This window comes from Chlorocebus sabaeus, chromosome 24, assembly GCF_047675955.1.
Source record: "Chlorocebus sabaeus isolate Y175 chromosome 24, mChlSab1.0.hap1, whole genome shotgun sequence".
NCBI classification, from domain to species: Eukaryota; Metazoa; Chordata; class Mammalia; order Primates; family Cercopithecidae; genus Chlorocebus; species Chlorocebus sabaeus.
In genome coordinates, this window is record NC_132927.1 from 39,537,795 (window position 1) to 39,554,567 (window position 16,773).

At 40.2% G+C, this 16,773-nt stretch overlaps 1 protein-coding gene across 1 annotated transcript in view; it reads left to right on the forward strand.

The window, feature by feature from the left end:
- The first annotated feature begins 8,596 nt into the window (after positions 1-8,596).
- The window catches only part of RHOJ (ras homolog family member J), a 104,522-nt gene continuing 96,345 nt past the window's right edge, over positions 8,597-16,773 (forward strand). Inside the window, exon 1 of the mRNA XM_007986915.3 lies at positions 8,597-9,452. Coding sequence (XP_007985106.1) covers positions 9,275-9,452 — 178 coding nt within the window. The 5' untranslated portion in view covers positions 8,597-9,274. The remainder of the gene's footprint in view (positions 9,453-16,773) is intronic.

A 16,773-nucleotide genomic window follows, 5' to 3' on the forward strand; every position in this document is an offset into this window, starting at 1 on the left:
CAGCCAGACTGAACTGTGAGCCAATTAAACCTCTTTCTTCTATAAATTATCCAGCTTCAGGTATGTCTTTATTAGCAGCTTGAGAAGGGACAAATACACCAAGTAAATAATATGGATTCTATGGCCAGAGGGCTTGTGTGAATCCTGGCTCTGCCACTTCCTAGCTGTATGAATTTAATACCTCTGTGTCTTGGTTACCTCATCTGTAAAACAACACCTTAATTATACCTCTCTCAGAGTTTTGGTAAGGATTAAATATGTTAATATATGCTGACACATAGTACTAGAATGTTAGCCATTATTATCATGATCATCATTATTACTACTACTACTATTATTTTTCACTCTCCTCCTAACGTGAATATCTAGAGTCTCCTCTCTCACTCACATCCCTCCTTTTTAGCATAGGGGAGATATGCTGATGGATTTCAGTCAATCAGGTCCCACCTCGGGTGCCCTTTCTGTGGTTCAGTGGGCACTAGAAATGGGGCCTGACTGATTGAAACCCATTGACACATCTCCCGTAACCCAAGCAAGGCAGAGAGAAACCTAGCACTTGTTCAGGAAATGTAGAAATGCTCATTCTCCTCCTTACAGAGCTGGGTTGCTGAAGATGAGAAGCTTACCTCCATTGTGGGAGGAGTGACTGGTATGCCAAAGGCGCACTTGTAGAGCTTGAGGATGGAGCCAACCCAGACGTGAGAGCCAAGAAAAAATCCTAGTGGCAAAACCAAATCCTATATCAGCCAAACCCAAAAGCCAGCTTCCCTGGAATGTTCACTTACAGGACTGTAAATCACTGCTATGGTCTGAATGTTATGTCCCCCCAAAATTCATATGTTGTAACCTTATCACCAGTGCAACTGTATTAAGTGATAGGGACATTTGAAGGTGATTAAGTCATGAGAGCATCCCCATGAAGTCATATCCTTACAAATGGGATTAGTGCCCTTATAAAGATGTCTAAGGGAGCTTGTTCATTCCTTCTGTCATGTGAGGACACACAGAAGGCATCATCTTATAAAAACGGGCCCTCAGGCCGTGCTCGGTGACTCACGCCTGTAATCCCAGCACTTTGGGAGGCCGAGACAGGCAGATCACGAGGTCAGGAGATCGAGACCATCCTGGCTAACACGGTGAAACCCCGTCTCTACTAAAATACAAAAAAATTAGCCGGGTGTGGTGGCGGGCGCCTGTAGTCCCAGCTACTCAGGAGGCTGAGGCAGGTGAATGGCGTGAACCCGGGAGGCGGAGCTTGCAGTGAGCAGAGATCACGCCACTGCACTCCAGCCTGGGTGACAGAGCCAGACTCCATCTCAAAAAAAAGAAAAACAAAACAAAAAAACGGGCCCTCAGCCAGGTGTGGCGACTCACGCCTATAATCCTAACACTTTGGGAGGCCAAGGCAGGTGGATCACCTGAGGTCAGGATTTCAAGATCAGCCTGGCCAGGATGGGGAAACCCCATCTCTACTAAAAAAATACAAAATTAGCCAGGTGTAGTGGTGCATGCCTGTAGTTCCAGCTACTTGGGAGGCTGAGGCAGGATAATCACTTGAACCTGTGAGGCAGAGGTTTGCAGTGAGCCAAGATGGCACCATTGCACTCCAGCCTGGGTGACAGAATGAGACTCTGTCTCAAAAAAAACAAAACAAAACAAAACAAAAAATAGGCCCTCACCTACTTCTGTCCATGGCTACTGGGGTTATAAACATGGAAGAATTTAATTCCTTTCTTTCTTTTGTCCTAGAGGTTTTCATAGATTTGTTTGAAGGTGCTTTTCATAACAGCCCCAAGCCCCGACTGTTTCTCCCACTTATCCCACTGAGTGTTGGTCCCCAGATCTTTTCTCTTTCAGTTCACCTCACTCTGAATCTGCTGGCGTCTTGTTCTTGGATTTCCCAGGGTCCAGGTGAGCAATAAATTTCTATTGTTTGTAAATTGCTCAATCTAAGACATTCTGTTATAGCAGCCCAAGTGCACTACAACAATCTCTTTTAGCTTAAGCTAGTTGGGGTCCAATTTTGTTCCTTAAATCTATTATGTATTCATAACTATGTTTTATGACATGCGGGATAAATATATTTTTTTTATTTAAAAGACAAAAAGTCATTATTTGATAAAGATCTCTCAAAAGTCTACACAAGTGAGGGCTTAAGTGACTTGGATCCAGGTCTTAATCATGTAAATACAAACAATAGATTCAAAGAGAAAATCAACTCAAATTATAATCACATATGCCCAGAATATTCCTCTAGTCTTTCATAGTTTTGATAAGTAAGCATCGAGTTGTTAAGCAAATCATCTCTCTATGCATTGTATCAAATAGCACACGACCAAACACAGTTCCCAGGACTTCCTCATTTTTTGTTCATGTATCAGTCAGGGCTCTTTCAAGTGCACATAATGAATATCTAACCTAAATGAATTCAGATCAAAAAAGGAATGAATTGCCTCATTCGAAAGGGAAATCCGGGTCCCAGGGCTCAAATTGTGTGACTAGGTATCTTTTTTCTCTTTCAGCTGTTTTTCTGTGGTGTAGCAGTGAAAAGCATGAGCTCTAGCAGTACATTGCCAGATTTAGAATCCTGGGTTCAGAACTTGTTAGCTGTTTTACACTAACCTTATCAATTGACTTCACTTTGCTTTCAGTTTTTTTAATAACAAAAATGAGAAGAAGAATAATGTTTACATCCTAGGTTTTGGGTAAAATGAGTTCAAAAATATAAACTCTTTTATTATCGTCATTATCGGCATCAGGCAATCTCTTTCTACCTGGTGGCAAAGATGGCCCCAACAACAGCTTATGTGATCCTTAGGGAGAGGAATTCCAGGGGAACAGAGCATCTCTTTCCAGAGAGCTTCAGGAAAAGCTCCAGCAATAATTCACATTGGCCAAACCTGAATTACATATCCAGCCCTAGATCAGAGAGTGGGGCCAGCCCCTGCTGAGCAATTTGGACTAAAGGTAGAAGAGAGGGGTTCCTCAAAGGGAAATTGGAGTGCTATTACCAAAAAAGGAAAGAGATCATAGAAAAAAACAATTAATGTTCACTACAGAGCCAACTACATCCTGATTAGTAAAATGGTAAATAATAGTTGTTGCTGTTTTACACAGTGAACAATAGTATTCATGAGAAGGACACAGCCTGTAAGCCATGTTTTAAGAAAATTTTCTGTATTATTTGGGAAGTTAGATTTGATCATTGTAGAAATCCTCTCCAGATTGAATGAAATTGAGGTTTAGAAAGATCTTGAGACATAATTTAAAAAATGAAAATACAACAGAAATAAGCCTTTGGGTATCTACAGAGTGGGCAGATATTACTGTGACGGCTCCTCATTCCAGATAACAAACAAATGGCAGTACTCGAGTTTTGCTGTCATTGGAATTAGCCATGAATGCTTTATGGAAATGGATAGCTTTGAAGAAAGGATCATCTTCCCCTTGATATGGAAGGGTGACCTAAAGACTGGATCAAAGGGCATATGTGAAGTTTACAAAGGCCAAATCATTTTAACTGTATTGTCTATTTTCCCATGAAAGTCAGTAAAAATGATATTTTATCACATAAAATTAAAGTGAAAATAAGTTACCTTTCGACCTCCAGGGTAGATAAAAGAGATACACATTTCATGAAATCAGTTATAATTTTTCAAATTTTCTGAAAAGTGAGGAAAGATACAAAATAATCTCCATATATAATATGGCCAAAACCAGTAGAAGCAAATTAAAAGCCACTATTTCACCTTGTTGAAGTGCCACAGTGCTTTTTGTAAATCAGCACAATCATGAAGTGGAAAACAATAAAAGGAGATTTCATAAAATGTGTGTCTGGAAAATCAACACCTTGCAAGAATTTTGCATCTTAATAAGGTAGGAGTCTTTTCTGGGGCACTTAACCTGAAGGCCATGTGTGGCTCCATCCACCTTCTGTCCATGGCTACTGGGGTTATAAACATGGAAGAATTTAATTCCCTTTTTTCTTTTGTCCTGGGGATTTTCAAAGGTTTGTTTGAAGGGGTTTTTCACCCCTTCCTCCTCCCCAGCCAACGACTGTTTCTTCCACTTATCCCATTGAGGGTTGGTCCCTAAATCTTTCCTCCCAGTCTCTATCAAATCTGAGACTTGAGCTGTGGTCTCATTCAAGCCCTGGTAGTTTTCATGACTCTCTTTTTTCTGATACAGATGATTTCTAGATACAAAGTAATTAGCAAATGAGCTGTTAATGAAATCTGAGCAGACATCTTCAGTCCATAGAGTAGAATTACATTTCTTTCCACATTTAGTGCTGCACCAACAAGGGGTTGGTCAGCAACCAGCAGGCTCTCAGGGAAACTTGTATTTGTGTAATCCAGTCCAATAACCAAAATGCCTCCTTGAATACAGCAGAGCACAATGCCCCCAGCTGCTGTTGAGAGGCCTTCAAGTCCTCCATCTATATATTAATTTTTAATGACATTGATGCTACCAGAGCATTGTAAGTAGAACGCAAGTTTTTAGTTGTTTTCCTAGCAGAAGTGGAAAATTTCCACCAATCTTTCTTACTCTCCCAAGAGATCCCTCATACAAAAAAGGACAAGAGGTTGTAACTTCCAATCCACGGAAGTTCAGCCTGTGGCAGAGACATGATGCTTGCCCACCCAGACGATGACCAACCCAATGACTTTAGCCTTTTTGGACCCGTATCACTAAGTAGAGGAAGTCACCAGCAAAGATCTTTGTTTGACTTTAAGATGGCTATTTCTGCAAGCTATTCCCTGCTCTGTGGCCTTGGTGGAGGAGCAACCCAGGCTACCTCAACACCAAACTCTTCTCCCTTCTAAAGCAACCCCTCCAATCGGAAGATCAGGAATCAATGGGAAAGTTATTTCTAAACTGTTACCTAGCTTGAGATTTTCTGCATTAAGGGAACTTAAAAGTCTCCAATTTCCTGATTCCCATAGAAAGAGACAAAAAAAGTCAGATAAACCACAGGACTCTCTTCCTCAGAGACAGGGCTTTGTATTCAGAGTTAAGGGACGTAATAATGAAATGCAGAAGAAACACACACATACACCTTTACCATTAGTGGCCAAATCAGCCTCTTCTTTCCCAGGAAGGAAAAAGATGTCCCATCTACCTGTGGCTTGCAAGTCACCTACATCTCTCAGAATTAAGAGATTTGAGGAAAAAAACAGAAGTCTTCCAAATAAGAAAAAGAAAGTCATTTCTGGAATTATAAAAAGATCACGTCCAAGAAAATGTAGCTGATGTGATGTGATGTGATGTGTGATATATGGCATGATATGACATGGACAATAGCCAGAGGCTGGGTGCAGGTGGCCTCACAGAAGAAAAATGCAGATACATGGGCATCCCTGACAGCAATGGCTCACTTCACTTGGCGAGGGGTGGTTCCAATCCAGACCAGTCCTAGGATGACCTGTTCAGTTTTAGCAGTGCCCCTACTGATGTTGAGGTTTAGGTCAGTGGGAGATTTAGGTCAGAACCCCTAAAACTATATAACCCCTCCTGATTCATAACAATTACCAGTAAAGGCTGGACTCTCACATTAGCCCCAGAAAGGGCTTTCTCTGGAGTGGAAACTCATGACGAGGCTGGGCATCCTGGAATTATCAGAATCATAGCACATCTCATGTTCCTAAGACTGGAGTCAAAACAATATCCTCCATAGAGGCTAATCCAGAATCAGAGTATCTGATCTCACTGCATTACTTCCCTATGTAACTTCTAGCTTCAAGCACAAAAAATAAGGTGGGGAGTGAAGACTTGGCTCTCTTATTAAGGTCGTAATAAAACTGAAAGCAATAAGAAGAGTCAGAATTTTGACACAAAAATGCCCTGTTGGCATTTGGGGAAATTTGTGTGAAGCCAAAGCTCAGAGGACAAGAAAGAGCCAAGGAATTAAGATCTCTTGGAAAAAGCAGAAAATATCACCCAAAAAGATTTCACCACATTCTGGTAAGTTGTGTAAACTTAGTGCTTGAGGTAAACCAAATAATTAATGGCTATGTAACCACCACTCAATCATTTTCATGGCCCAGGATCCAAAAGCACAGGCATCTGGTAAAGAGTATTTTAGCAAATGTTCTTCATGCCACTTCTAAATGCATACCTGTCAACCATTGGAATTGAAGGACATTCTTAACCATGCTACCTGGGCAAGCAATCAGAGTTCTGTGGACTCATGGACCTATAAAAATGATGATGAAATTGTCTTTACTTTTTCATTTTAAGATTCTGTTATTCTGGTTTGGTTCCATTTTTTAATATTTGAAAAGATTTAGTCTCACATGGACAACATGATCCACACAATCAGCAGGCTGAGATGTTAAGAATTTTAACTTTTTGCCACTTTTAATACGATGTCTCAAAATCTTTTCTCCATAAATATTCAATTTGGTGTGGGGGGAGTAAACAGTGATAAACCATGCTTGTTTTGAGAAATATAGCCAACATTCTTAATGGTCATAACCCATCTTTGCATATAATCTAATCTGGCAGATGTACCAATCCTTTGAGTTAGAGGTAAAGGATCTATAACTAGATACTTCAGGTCTCCCAGATGTCTCCATTCACATAGAAATCACCATGGACTTAAATGTCTGTGTCTGATGGCATAAGATTTAGGCTATACGTAGATATAGCAAAATTTCACCTCGATCCAATTTCACAATTTTTTCCTAGGCCAAGCACTCACTGAGTTGGGGCATGTTTGTAGTGTTGGGATAAAAGCTTTTAGTTGACCAGCGTGGACGGGCATGTTTTATAACTCCATGAATGGAGTACCGTGCCACATTCACTGCCCAATCTCAGGGACAAAGTCAAAGGAAGAACCTTCTCAAAGTCCTGCCAAATACGTATCATCATAGTGCTCATTGTGCTCAAAGTGATTGTGCTCATCTTCAGGATGAAGTCTTGTCACTGCCAATCACTCTTTCGTCTGCACAGATTTGTTAGGCTGCCACCTTCAGACTCAAGCCTCTTTTCTAGAAGCAAAACACAAATTTTCACATTCTAATTTTGTTATCGCATATTCTAGGTGTTCCAAGTAGGCTAAATGAGAATAAAATTATATAAATCAAATTAAGTCATAGGTGTCTTCAAATACTTCAGAATGGCACTAAACATAAACAATTCAACTTCCATATTGCAAATAAAACCTCAGCTAAATGATCTGTGGTTGCCACACAGGCTGTTCACCAATATTTGGTCCTCTCCTTTCTGATACATGGTAGGATTATGCTTCTGACTCTCCTGTTGAGCCCAGCATGGGCATGTAATTGGCTTTGATCAACAAATATGAGCACAAGTGTCACTTCCAGGAGGAAGCCTTAAGAGTCAACAGGATGTCTCAAAATTTTTTCTCCATAAATATTCAATTTGTCATGGGGGTAGTACCTCTTTGTCATATTCATTTCTTCCTCTGCCATGATGATCATCAATATTCTCAATATGACTGCTCTATCGGCCTAGATCCCTGAATAAAGATGATAACAATATATAATAGAGATACAATGTGAGCAATAAATACATATATGTTAACTCATTTAGGTTCAGGGATTGTTTGTTACTGCAACGTAACCTGACTGATACACCATAACCTGACTGAAACACCATCCGTTTATAGGAAAGAAAGGCCTGGACACTAAGCACTATGATAAATGTTACTATAATCCAAAACAGAAGAAACTTAAGACTATACCTACTATATGGCAGCATATAGATGATATGTGGGTATATCTATAACAGACTTTTCTCCCATCTCACCCCTCACCAAAAAAAACAAAGACAAAAAACTTCTCAAACAATTGGATAATCTGAATTCTTCAAAATCAATGTTTGAAAACTAAAAGTGAAAAAAACAGAGTTCCCTCATTTTGACCCATTTGTCAAAAATCATTTGCAGAGTTCCACTTCTTTTCTAAGACCAAGCACATTAATCAAATACAGAGCTTCAAAGGGGCTTCATTTTGAGTGACGGAACAGACAAATAAATTAGCTGCCCATGGCTCCTTTGTAATTGAAGAGGACCAGTCTGACCCAAGGGGAGAAGACTAAATCAAAAAGCAAAACATCCAAGTAAAAACAGCATCGAGGGCCTTAAACAAACCAAAAAGCCATCCTATACCCTCTCGTGTCCAAGGGTGTTATGTATGAGCCAAGCACGTGTGTGTTCATCCACTAATAAGAGAATGCAAACATCCCACATGTGATTGATTTCTTATGTGCTACCATCATAAAAATCAGTTTGTGTCTGGAATACATATTCCAGACATGTGGCAGTTTATAAACCTAATCATGCATGTTATACCTACAACTTACAAACATTTTTCTCTTTGAAATGATGTGACTCTAGAAGGTTTTCTTCTTTATTTCTGGGAAGAATCGCTTAAAGTTTCTCATTTAAGTAAGTAAAGAACTGCTGGTTTTTAGTTTGAAGAGCTTTTAACTAGTGACTCAGTGAAGAGTGATGTCATATGTTATCCTAGGACTGCTGGTGTGGTTCTCTCTGCTCATTTTAACCATTCCCCCTGTTTCTGTGGCAGGCAGTAATCCCCGGTTTCCATCCTCTAGTCAGCTTCTTCCCAGCCAGCCATAAGCGAACAGCCTCACAAGCAGCGGATGAAACAGGAAGTCTGACAGCTTGAGTCTGCAGTGGGACCCCTAGTGTTTTCCCACTCCATGTCCTGGCATCGTTCCCCAGAAGTACAAACACACACACACACAGAGCTCCCATTGTTGCAGCCTTCCTCAGCCCACTGATCCTAATATGGAATGCAGCAGGAAACCCATGATTTCCTGACACTCGGCAAGCTGGAGGAAGCAAGGGGAAAAAACTCCATTAAAAAGCCCAGCTTTCCTCCATGTTAGATGTGACTTGGAAAATGAGAAAGATTTAGCAAAATTCCACCGTGTCTTTTGCCAGGCTGGAGACAGGGAGAGCAGAGTAAAACCCTCAGGCTGCTGAAATTTCTAAGCTGTGAGGAAGCCCCTCGAATTCTGTGAAAATAAGGGTTTCTTAACTCACACTGAGAACGGAAAGGGGCAGACCCTTTTCAGAACTCCCCCAAGTGTGTGTGACCTTTCTTTACCAGTATGGTAAGCAACAGGGCATATCCCAGCCTTGGACATGTCTGTATGATCCAAGGTACCCAAAGTCAGACAGAGTAAATTCAAGCCTGGCACTGGCTTTCCGCCGCTTCATGTGCTTTGGAAGAAGCAGGAGAAGCAACAGCAGCAGGAGTCCCTAGCAGCTGGAGCCGCAAGAATGAACTGCAAAGAGGGAACTGACGGCAGCTGCGGCTGCAGGGGCAACGACGAGAAGAAGATGTTGAAGTGTGTAGTGGTGGGGGACGGTGCCGTGGGGAAAACCTGCCTGCTGATGAGCTACGCCAACGATGCCTTCCCAGAGGAATACGTGCCCACTGTGTTTGACCACTATGCAGGTAAGAAAAACTGGGAAACTCTCTGCATCCAGATAAACGATGCAGGAGGCGATACCTTAGGTTCAGAGGGGCCTGGCTCATTTCTAATGTCAGTATTGGGTGCGGGCCTGGCAGTAACCTGGGAGCTTAGCGTAGTGTACAACCCAGGACTTGACTGTTGGTAGAACAATTTGTGCATCAATTTGTATGGTAACACTTTTTCTCCCTTAAAGCGAATGGGTAACGGCAGGAAAATACTCTGACATGCCCTCTAGATTTGGGGGACAGAGGTTTTACTCAACATTTGCCTCAAGATTCATTAAAGTTTTACTGTGAACATTTTTAAATGCAGTGTAATTGCATCACAATTCTTTTCTGCCAAAAAAAGAACCATCACTAGACACACAAATGGTGAAAGGATTGTTCTTGCCGCTTTTTGCGTATTCACCTCATGCCATTTACAAATGAAAATGCTAAGATTAAGAAAACTTTCATTTTTTCTAAAACAGTTGGTGCTGTAATACTATAGTTTTATTTTCCTGGGGTTGTAGATTGGGGGAGAGTTTTTAAAAGGTTTTAAATATGTATTAGGCAATCTGTATCTTAAAAGAAAAATGTTTAATTAACATGTTTTTAAAAGTAAAAATACAAATAAAATCTGAATTATTTTAAAGTATGTCCTGAAAGGACAAAATGCACATAAAATATTTTAAAGCATGGCAGTTAAGACACTGTAGTTACAACTTGCAGGGGACTTTTTATTTTTTGAGTGTTCTAAAGTTTGTAGGTATACTTGTCTGGGTGATAGCATTATCTAAATTTTTCCATTTTGATTCTTACTTTTTCTCTTAATTTCCAAAACAAATTTTATTAAGTTTATCAAGAGCAAGTTAATGAAATTCTTCAAGCTTATAGTAGCTTACATTTTATAACTTTTTATCATAATGATCTTTATCAGAGATCTGAGACCTTGTGAATGGAAAATTTCTCCTCCTTCATTTTGGCTTTGGGTCAGGTTCAGCAAAGGGGAAATGGCCCACAGGAAACCAGCGTGAGTGTCTGCTTGGCAATGTGGCCATCTGAAATCCTCCTTCTATAGAAAGTAGCTTCTTTTCCAGAACTAAGCCATCACCTAAGTCACTGCTTCCCCCTACACTCACATGATGTATGAAAATATTACAAAGCAGACAGGGAGAGAACCACAGTGAATACAGTATCCATCTCCCAGCAGGTTTTTCTATATTTGTAGAAATTAAGAGCAAATTTTAATGCTGGCTCACTTAAGCCTTTCTGAAAATATAATGACTCTGCCCAGAGAAGAACATTTTAATGAGAACAGAATAAAGAGAAGAATAGGTTGACTTTCATCTTGAGAAAAAAACTAATTATAAAATTTGAGGGTCTGCGCCTTGAGAAAGTTCCTCAGATTCTTGTCCTGAAAGCATCTTAGCAAAAGTTATTTATTCTACACCTTCTTTCTGCCAAAAAAGGGAAAGTGGCTACCTTATTTCAGAAACTTTTAAATCAAAGGTAGAACTCAAAATCTAAAGGGAGAGGCTTCAAATGCTTGTGAAAATTATGTATCCAAATCCCCATGTATTCAGGGAGCCAGTTCCAGTATGGTATCAGGAAAAAGGAGAATCAAGTCAGCTATAAAAAATACCACACTAGAAATCAAACAAAGGCTGAACCACAGCTAGATTCCACTAGGCTCCAATAATTTTATATTTTAATTATGTGCATACTTACTATTGTTGAGCATTAAAGCATCTTAAAGATTTTGGCTAGTCTATTATTTTAGCTCCCAAGAAATCACAGCCACTATACTCAGAGCAATACTTTGCACATAGTAAGCATTCCTAAACATGGTTACTTTGATGTACACTTTGTACCTCCTTAAGTATATAATCATCTCATGTGCTTTCAGTAAGTTTAAAAAGAGAATGAAGACATGAGCCACATACATCTAGGACTGTAATGAAGTGGTCTTTTTTTTTTTTTTTTTTTTTTTTTTTTTTTGAGACAGAGTCTTGCTCTGTCACCCAGGCTGGAGTGCAGGGAGTGCAGTGACGTGATCTTGGCTCACTGTAACTTCCACCTTCCAGGTTCAAGCGATTCTCCTGCCTCAGCCTCCTGAGTAGCTGGGATTGCAGGTGCGTGCCACCATGCCTGGCTAATTTTTGTATTTTTAGTAGAGACGGGGTTTCACCATGCTAACCAGGCTGGTCTCAAACTCCTGATCTCGTGTTCCGCCTGCCTCAGTCTCCTAACGTGCTGGGATTACAGGCGTGAGCCACCGCACCAAACCAGAAGTGGTCATTTCTATAAGCAGAAGGATCTTCTCCACCACAAAGACTTGAGTTCCTTTTACCACCACTGTCCTGATATATGATCTGGTTGAACATAAATCCTTAAGCAGACACATGAGCATCTACAATCAATTGCAAAAGAACTAAATGCCCTCTTCTCCATTTGGATCCAGTGTCTAGTTCCTGGGTCCTACTGGCCTACTCTAAAATGACAACCTGCAGTTTACTGCTGAGACTTTAGAAGTTATAGTTCAAGTCATAGAGAGCCTATCCATTTTTACTAGTAGACTTTTTACTAGTAACTGCCCAACCCAGAAAAGTAGGGATAAAATAGTAAGGATGGAAATACAACCTACTGTGCAAGATGGTGATCTCTGAAGCCAGGCAGCCCAGTTCTAATACTGACTCTGTCATTTACTCTGTGGCCTTGAGCAAGTTACTTAACCTCTCTGTGCCTCGGTTATCACAAATGAGAAACAGGGACAATGAAGGTATTAGAATTGTGTGTGAGAACAAAATGATTAATATATGTAAAGTTCTTAGAACAGTGCCTCCTGCGTGATAAGAGTTAGGTACATGGTAGCTATTAAGAATATGGTCTTGATACTTGCATACAGCCAGGAAAAGGAATGAAAATGTAATTAAAAGATAAAGACTACAAGGAGGAAAAATGTAATTACAAGAGTATCCTTTAGAAGACTAAGGTAGGATGGATTGTAGGTATTTTCTTTATAAAATGGTTACCATGTTTACTGATAATTAACAAATGTGTCTAAATGAAGTAATAGTAGTGGGATATTAAATTAGGAGGAGAAATATCAGTTTTGCATGAGTAAAAATATGCAAAATTGTTTTGAATGAGTTTATTTTTACAGGAAAAATCAACAACCAGCTACAAAAAATAATTTTTAAAGTTTTATGAATTCTGATGTATCCCTACCTCCTACCTACCAAAATCCAAAAGCACATCTGTTCCGTGTAGCTTTCCTTGACTCCCCAAGAATAATTCCCTGTTCCATCTTCAATCCCAATTTCACAAATTTGTTTACATCTCTAGGATCTTCCACTACTGTAGAGCAATTTATATGCTTCCTTATTTTCTCATCTCTGCTGTGCTGGAAATTCCTTAAGGGAAAGGAGCTGTGTCTTTCACATCCTGTGAAATCCAACAGTCAGTTCTAGGTCCTCCTCTTGATCTCTTGGAAGCTTTTTTTATGGTTCATTACCCTCCTTCCTAAAGTATTTTCTTGGCTTGGTTTCTGGGATGCCACATTCTCCTGGTTTTGTTTCCATTCACCAGCAAATCTTTCTCCATCTCCAATGCCACCTCCCCTCTCTCTTCCCAACCACCAAATGTTGGGAAACATTGAAACCCCAGTGTTCAGTCCCTGGGTCCTCTTCTTTATTTACACTTAGGGTATGCTTGATTGTATCTAGTTTTGTAACTTTAAACATCATTCATATCCTGATAACTCCAAAACTTGTAGCTCTACCACCAAAACCCCCTGAGACTCAGACTCACATATCCAACTGTTTGAATATCTAATAGGCATCTCATTCTTAACCTGTCCAAACCGAATTGTTTAACTTCCCCAATCTACTCCTCCCCTAGGTTTCCCCATGTAAGTACATGACCACTATTATCCACCCAGTTTCTGAAAACAAAAACTTTGGTATTGACTCCTTTCATCCTTTGACAACATTCCCCTCCCTTTCCATTCAAACCAATAGTTATCATCCCTTCCTCCTACCGATCAGCTCAACATTCAAAATACATCCCAAACCTGATCACTTATCACCATCTTCATTGCCTTCACTCTTTTTCAAGCCACCATCATCTCTCATCCAAACTACTATAATCAATTCCCAATTCCCTACTTCCAATCTTGCCCCCTATCATCAATTCTCCACATAGCTGGCAGAGGGACTGTCCAAAACCCCAACTTCTCCAATCACTTCCCTTAACACTCAGACCCAACCCTATATTATCTTGTGTATGATGCACTCCATAACTCAGTCCCTGTTATCTCTCCAATCTCATCTCTTAACACTCTCCTCATCAGTGTTTTTGCTGTAGCCACACTCACCATCTTGCTATTCCTCAAGCACACCAAACTCCTTCCCTTGAAGAGTTTGTACTTGCTTTTTCCCCAGCCTCATACTATTCCTCTAGATCTCCCATAGCTTCAATTGACCACATTATTTAATGCATGTGTGCGTGCACACACTCATACCGCACACACACTCTCTTTCTCTCTTTAACCTATCTTGCCACAGCTTTCATTATAATAGTTAATACTACCTGATACTATATATGTATTCGCTATCTCCAGCTTCAAAAAACAAAGTCCCACATATTATAGACTCTCAACAGATTTTCAACTCTCAGATTATTCTCAACTGAATAAATGAATTATTATGTCTTCACAGTCTTAGTCCTTCCAACATTTAGTTTCTGGTCCATTAAAACTGATGAATAAATGAACAAATTGCTTGTCCAATGGATATCTCTTTAGGAATGAACATACAAAAATGTTTATTACATTTATTATATTTCTGAACTATTTTGTTCATTTTTAAATAATCATTTTATCCCCATTGTAATTGTAATGTAACATTGAATTTTCTTTTCTTTTTTTTTTTTTTTTAAACGGAGTCTCACTCTGTCGCCAGCCTGGAGTGCAGTGGCACGATCTCGGCTCACTGTAACCTCTGCCTCCCAGGTTCAAGCAATTCTTCTGCCTTAGCCTCCCAAGCAGCTGGGACTACAGGCACGTGCCACCACGCCCAGCTAATTTTTTTCTATTTTTAGTAGAGACGGGGTTTCACCATGTTGGCCAGGATGGTCTTGATGTCTTGACCTCGTGATCCACCCACCTCAGCCTTCTAAAGTGCTGGGATTACAGGCATGAGCCGCCACGCCCAGCCAGTATTGAATTTTCTTGACCTAAGTGGCCAGTGTCACATCTACTGAATAGTGTAACTACATAATGTGTAAATAGCACTTGGGATTCCTTCATTTACATTATATTCAAAAGCTGACATACATTTTGGGTGCCTCACTCAAACTCTTCTAGTTCTAATATACACAGCATATTTCAGAGTAACCCTAAAGTTTGGCTGATGGCTAGGTCTAAAGGGTAGGAGCAGTGGGATGAAGGTGGGAAAAGTCACTCTTGTTTATTACAAGTGTGCCTAAGAAACAGCCCTGGGCTCTGCTCCTTACTCCCTTCCAGGGATGACTCAATGTGTCCTAACAACCTTTAGAGCTTTCACAGCTTACCATGGAAGAAGTGCATTTCTTCCCACATCCTATCTTTAGTTTTGAGTTTTGTAGCAGACCCCTCACTGGTAAAATATTCTTACCAATTAATGTTTCACATGACATATAGCATAAGGATAAGAGCTCCATTTTGAATTTAGATTGTATGTTGAGTTAGATTTGTACATGGTTTATATGTCCAGGTACATAGGTGTGTAAAATAAGCTCATTCCAGATGAAATGTCTTTATGATGTTCACCATTTCCGTCATCCTCTGTATTATTTTGTCTGTGAATCTTTCTTCTGTCACCCACCCTTCCAGAGCTTGTTTGTTGAAAGCCATCAAATTTGGAATACCACATGAAGCCACTATTTGCAAACCCAGGCTGCCTATGCAGGAAATTAACACAATTCATGGAAAGGAGAGAAATCCAGTTATTCTATCAGCTGATTGAGATGTAAAAGGAAGTTGTTTTTACAGAAAGCTGAAAGTCAGTTCTAACTTTTTCCACTTAGTTAAATGGTGATCAACCCAAGGTAGACAGTCACAACCTTAATGGCCAGAGCAGGGGGTGGGAAACAGGTCCAACCCACAGGGGGAAAAAATAACATAATCATAATAAAGAGTGAATAACAATAAAATCCCGGGTTTATAAAGGGTTGTGACATAGTTCTGCTCATTTGGGAAAATTTATTCAGAAGTTTCTCTTTTGCTCTTTCTGAAGACACCTGAGAGTCTCTGAAGAATGGATGAGATTCTTTTTTTGTAAGCCCAAGGAAAGCTAAAGCAATTTGCATGAGACTATAAAATAAATCACCAGGTTCTTAAACACAAATATAAAAGAAGTTTGTGAAAGAGGAGACAAGAATGGGCCAGGTGAATCACTCACTCTGTTCCTTCTAAATGAAATGATACTCAAAACCCTAAAGTCTCATAGGTATCTAGTCCCCTGATGTTTCTTTTTGAGGCAGTGTGATGTGTAGCTGATGATCTTTCTAGATTCTAGAAGGCCACACTAAAGATACAGTGACAGGAATCAGGTGCACACATTCCTCCACAGTGTACACTGTGATACTTAATAAGAGCAAGCTCCCTCAGAGGCTTCAGGGATGGAAATTGCACTCAGAAAGCTGAAATGTACCGTAGAGGTGGTAAATTGTGAGCTGCTTCTCTTAGGAGTAAGAAAGAAGAAAAAATAGAAGAGGGACAAAGAAAAGTATCTGTGGCCAAAGGAGCATGAGAAAAGCCATGTTCCCAGGGGTAGAAGCTGCATCTGCCCCTATGACCCTCTTGCATTCCAGCTTCAGCTGGCAACAAACCAAGGACTGTGACCAATTCAGGCCTCATTGGACAGTCTCCCTCTGAGCAAGACTTTGCAAGACTTTTAGTTCCACATAGCTCTGCACCCTGCACCATCCAGGTCCAGAAATTCTTCATAAATTTTACTACCTATTTTCCCACTGAAGTTGAGCTTCAGGTAAACAGTATTTTATTCCTAGACTAGCTTTTTTCAAACTTTTCCATCCCTTCTCCTTCTTGTGGGACAAATAACAAATTTGGCTCAAATGACTCCGTACATAGGATATCTGTGTTTTTGGATAGAGTGGCCCTGTTCTGCATCAGCATGGAGGTGGGCACAAACATAAGGTGGCTCAGGAAAGGACAGGAAGAAAATGCAGCAGAAACTGTCTCCCTCATTAACCCTGAGCACAAAAACCACAAGGATCTATGGAGGCCCTACCATCTGTGTAACACAGGTTCTGATTTGGC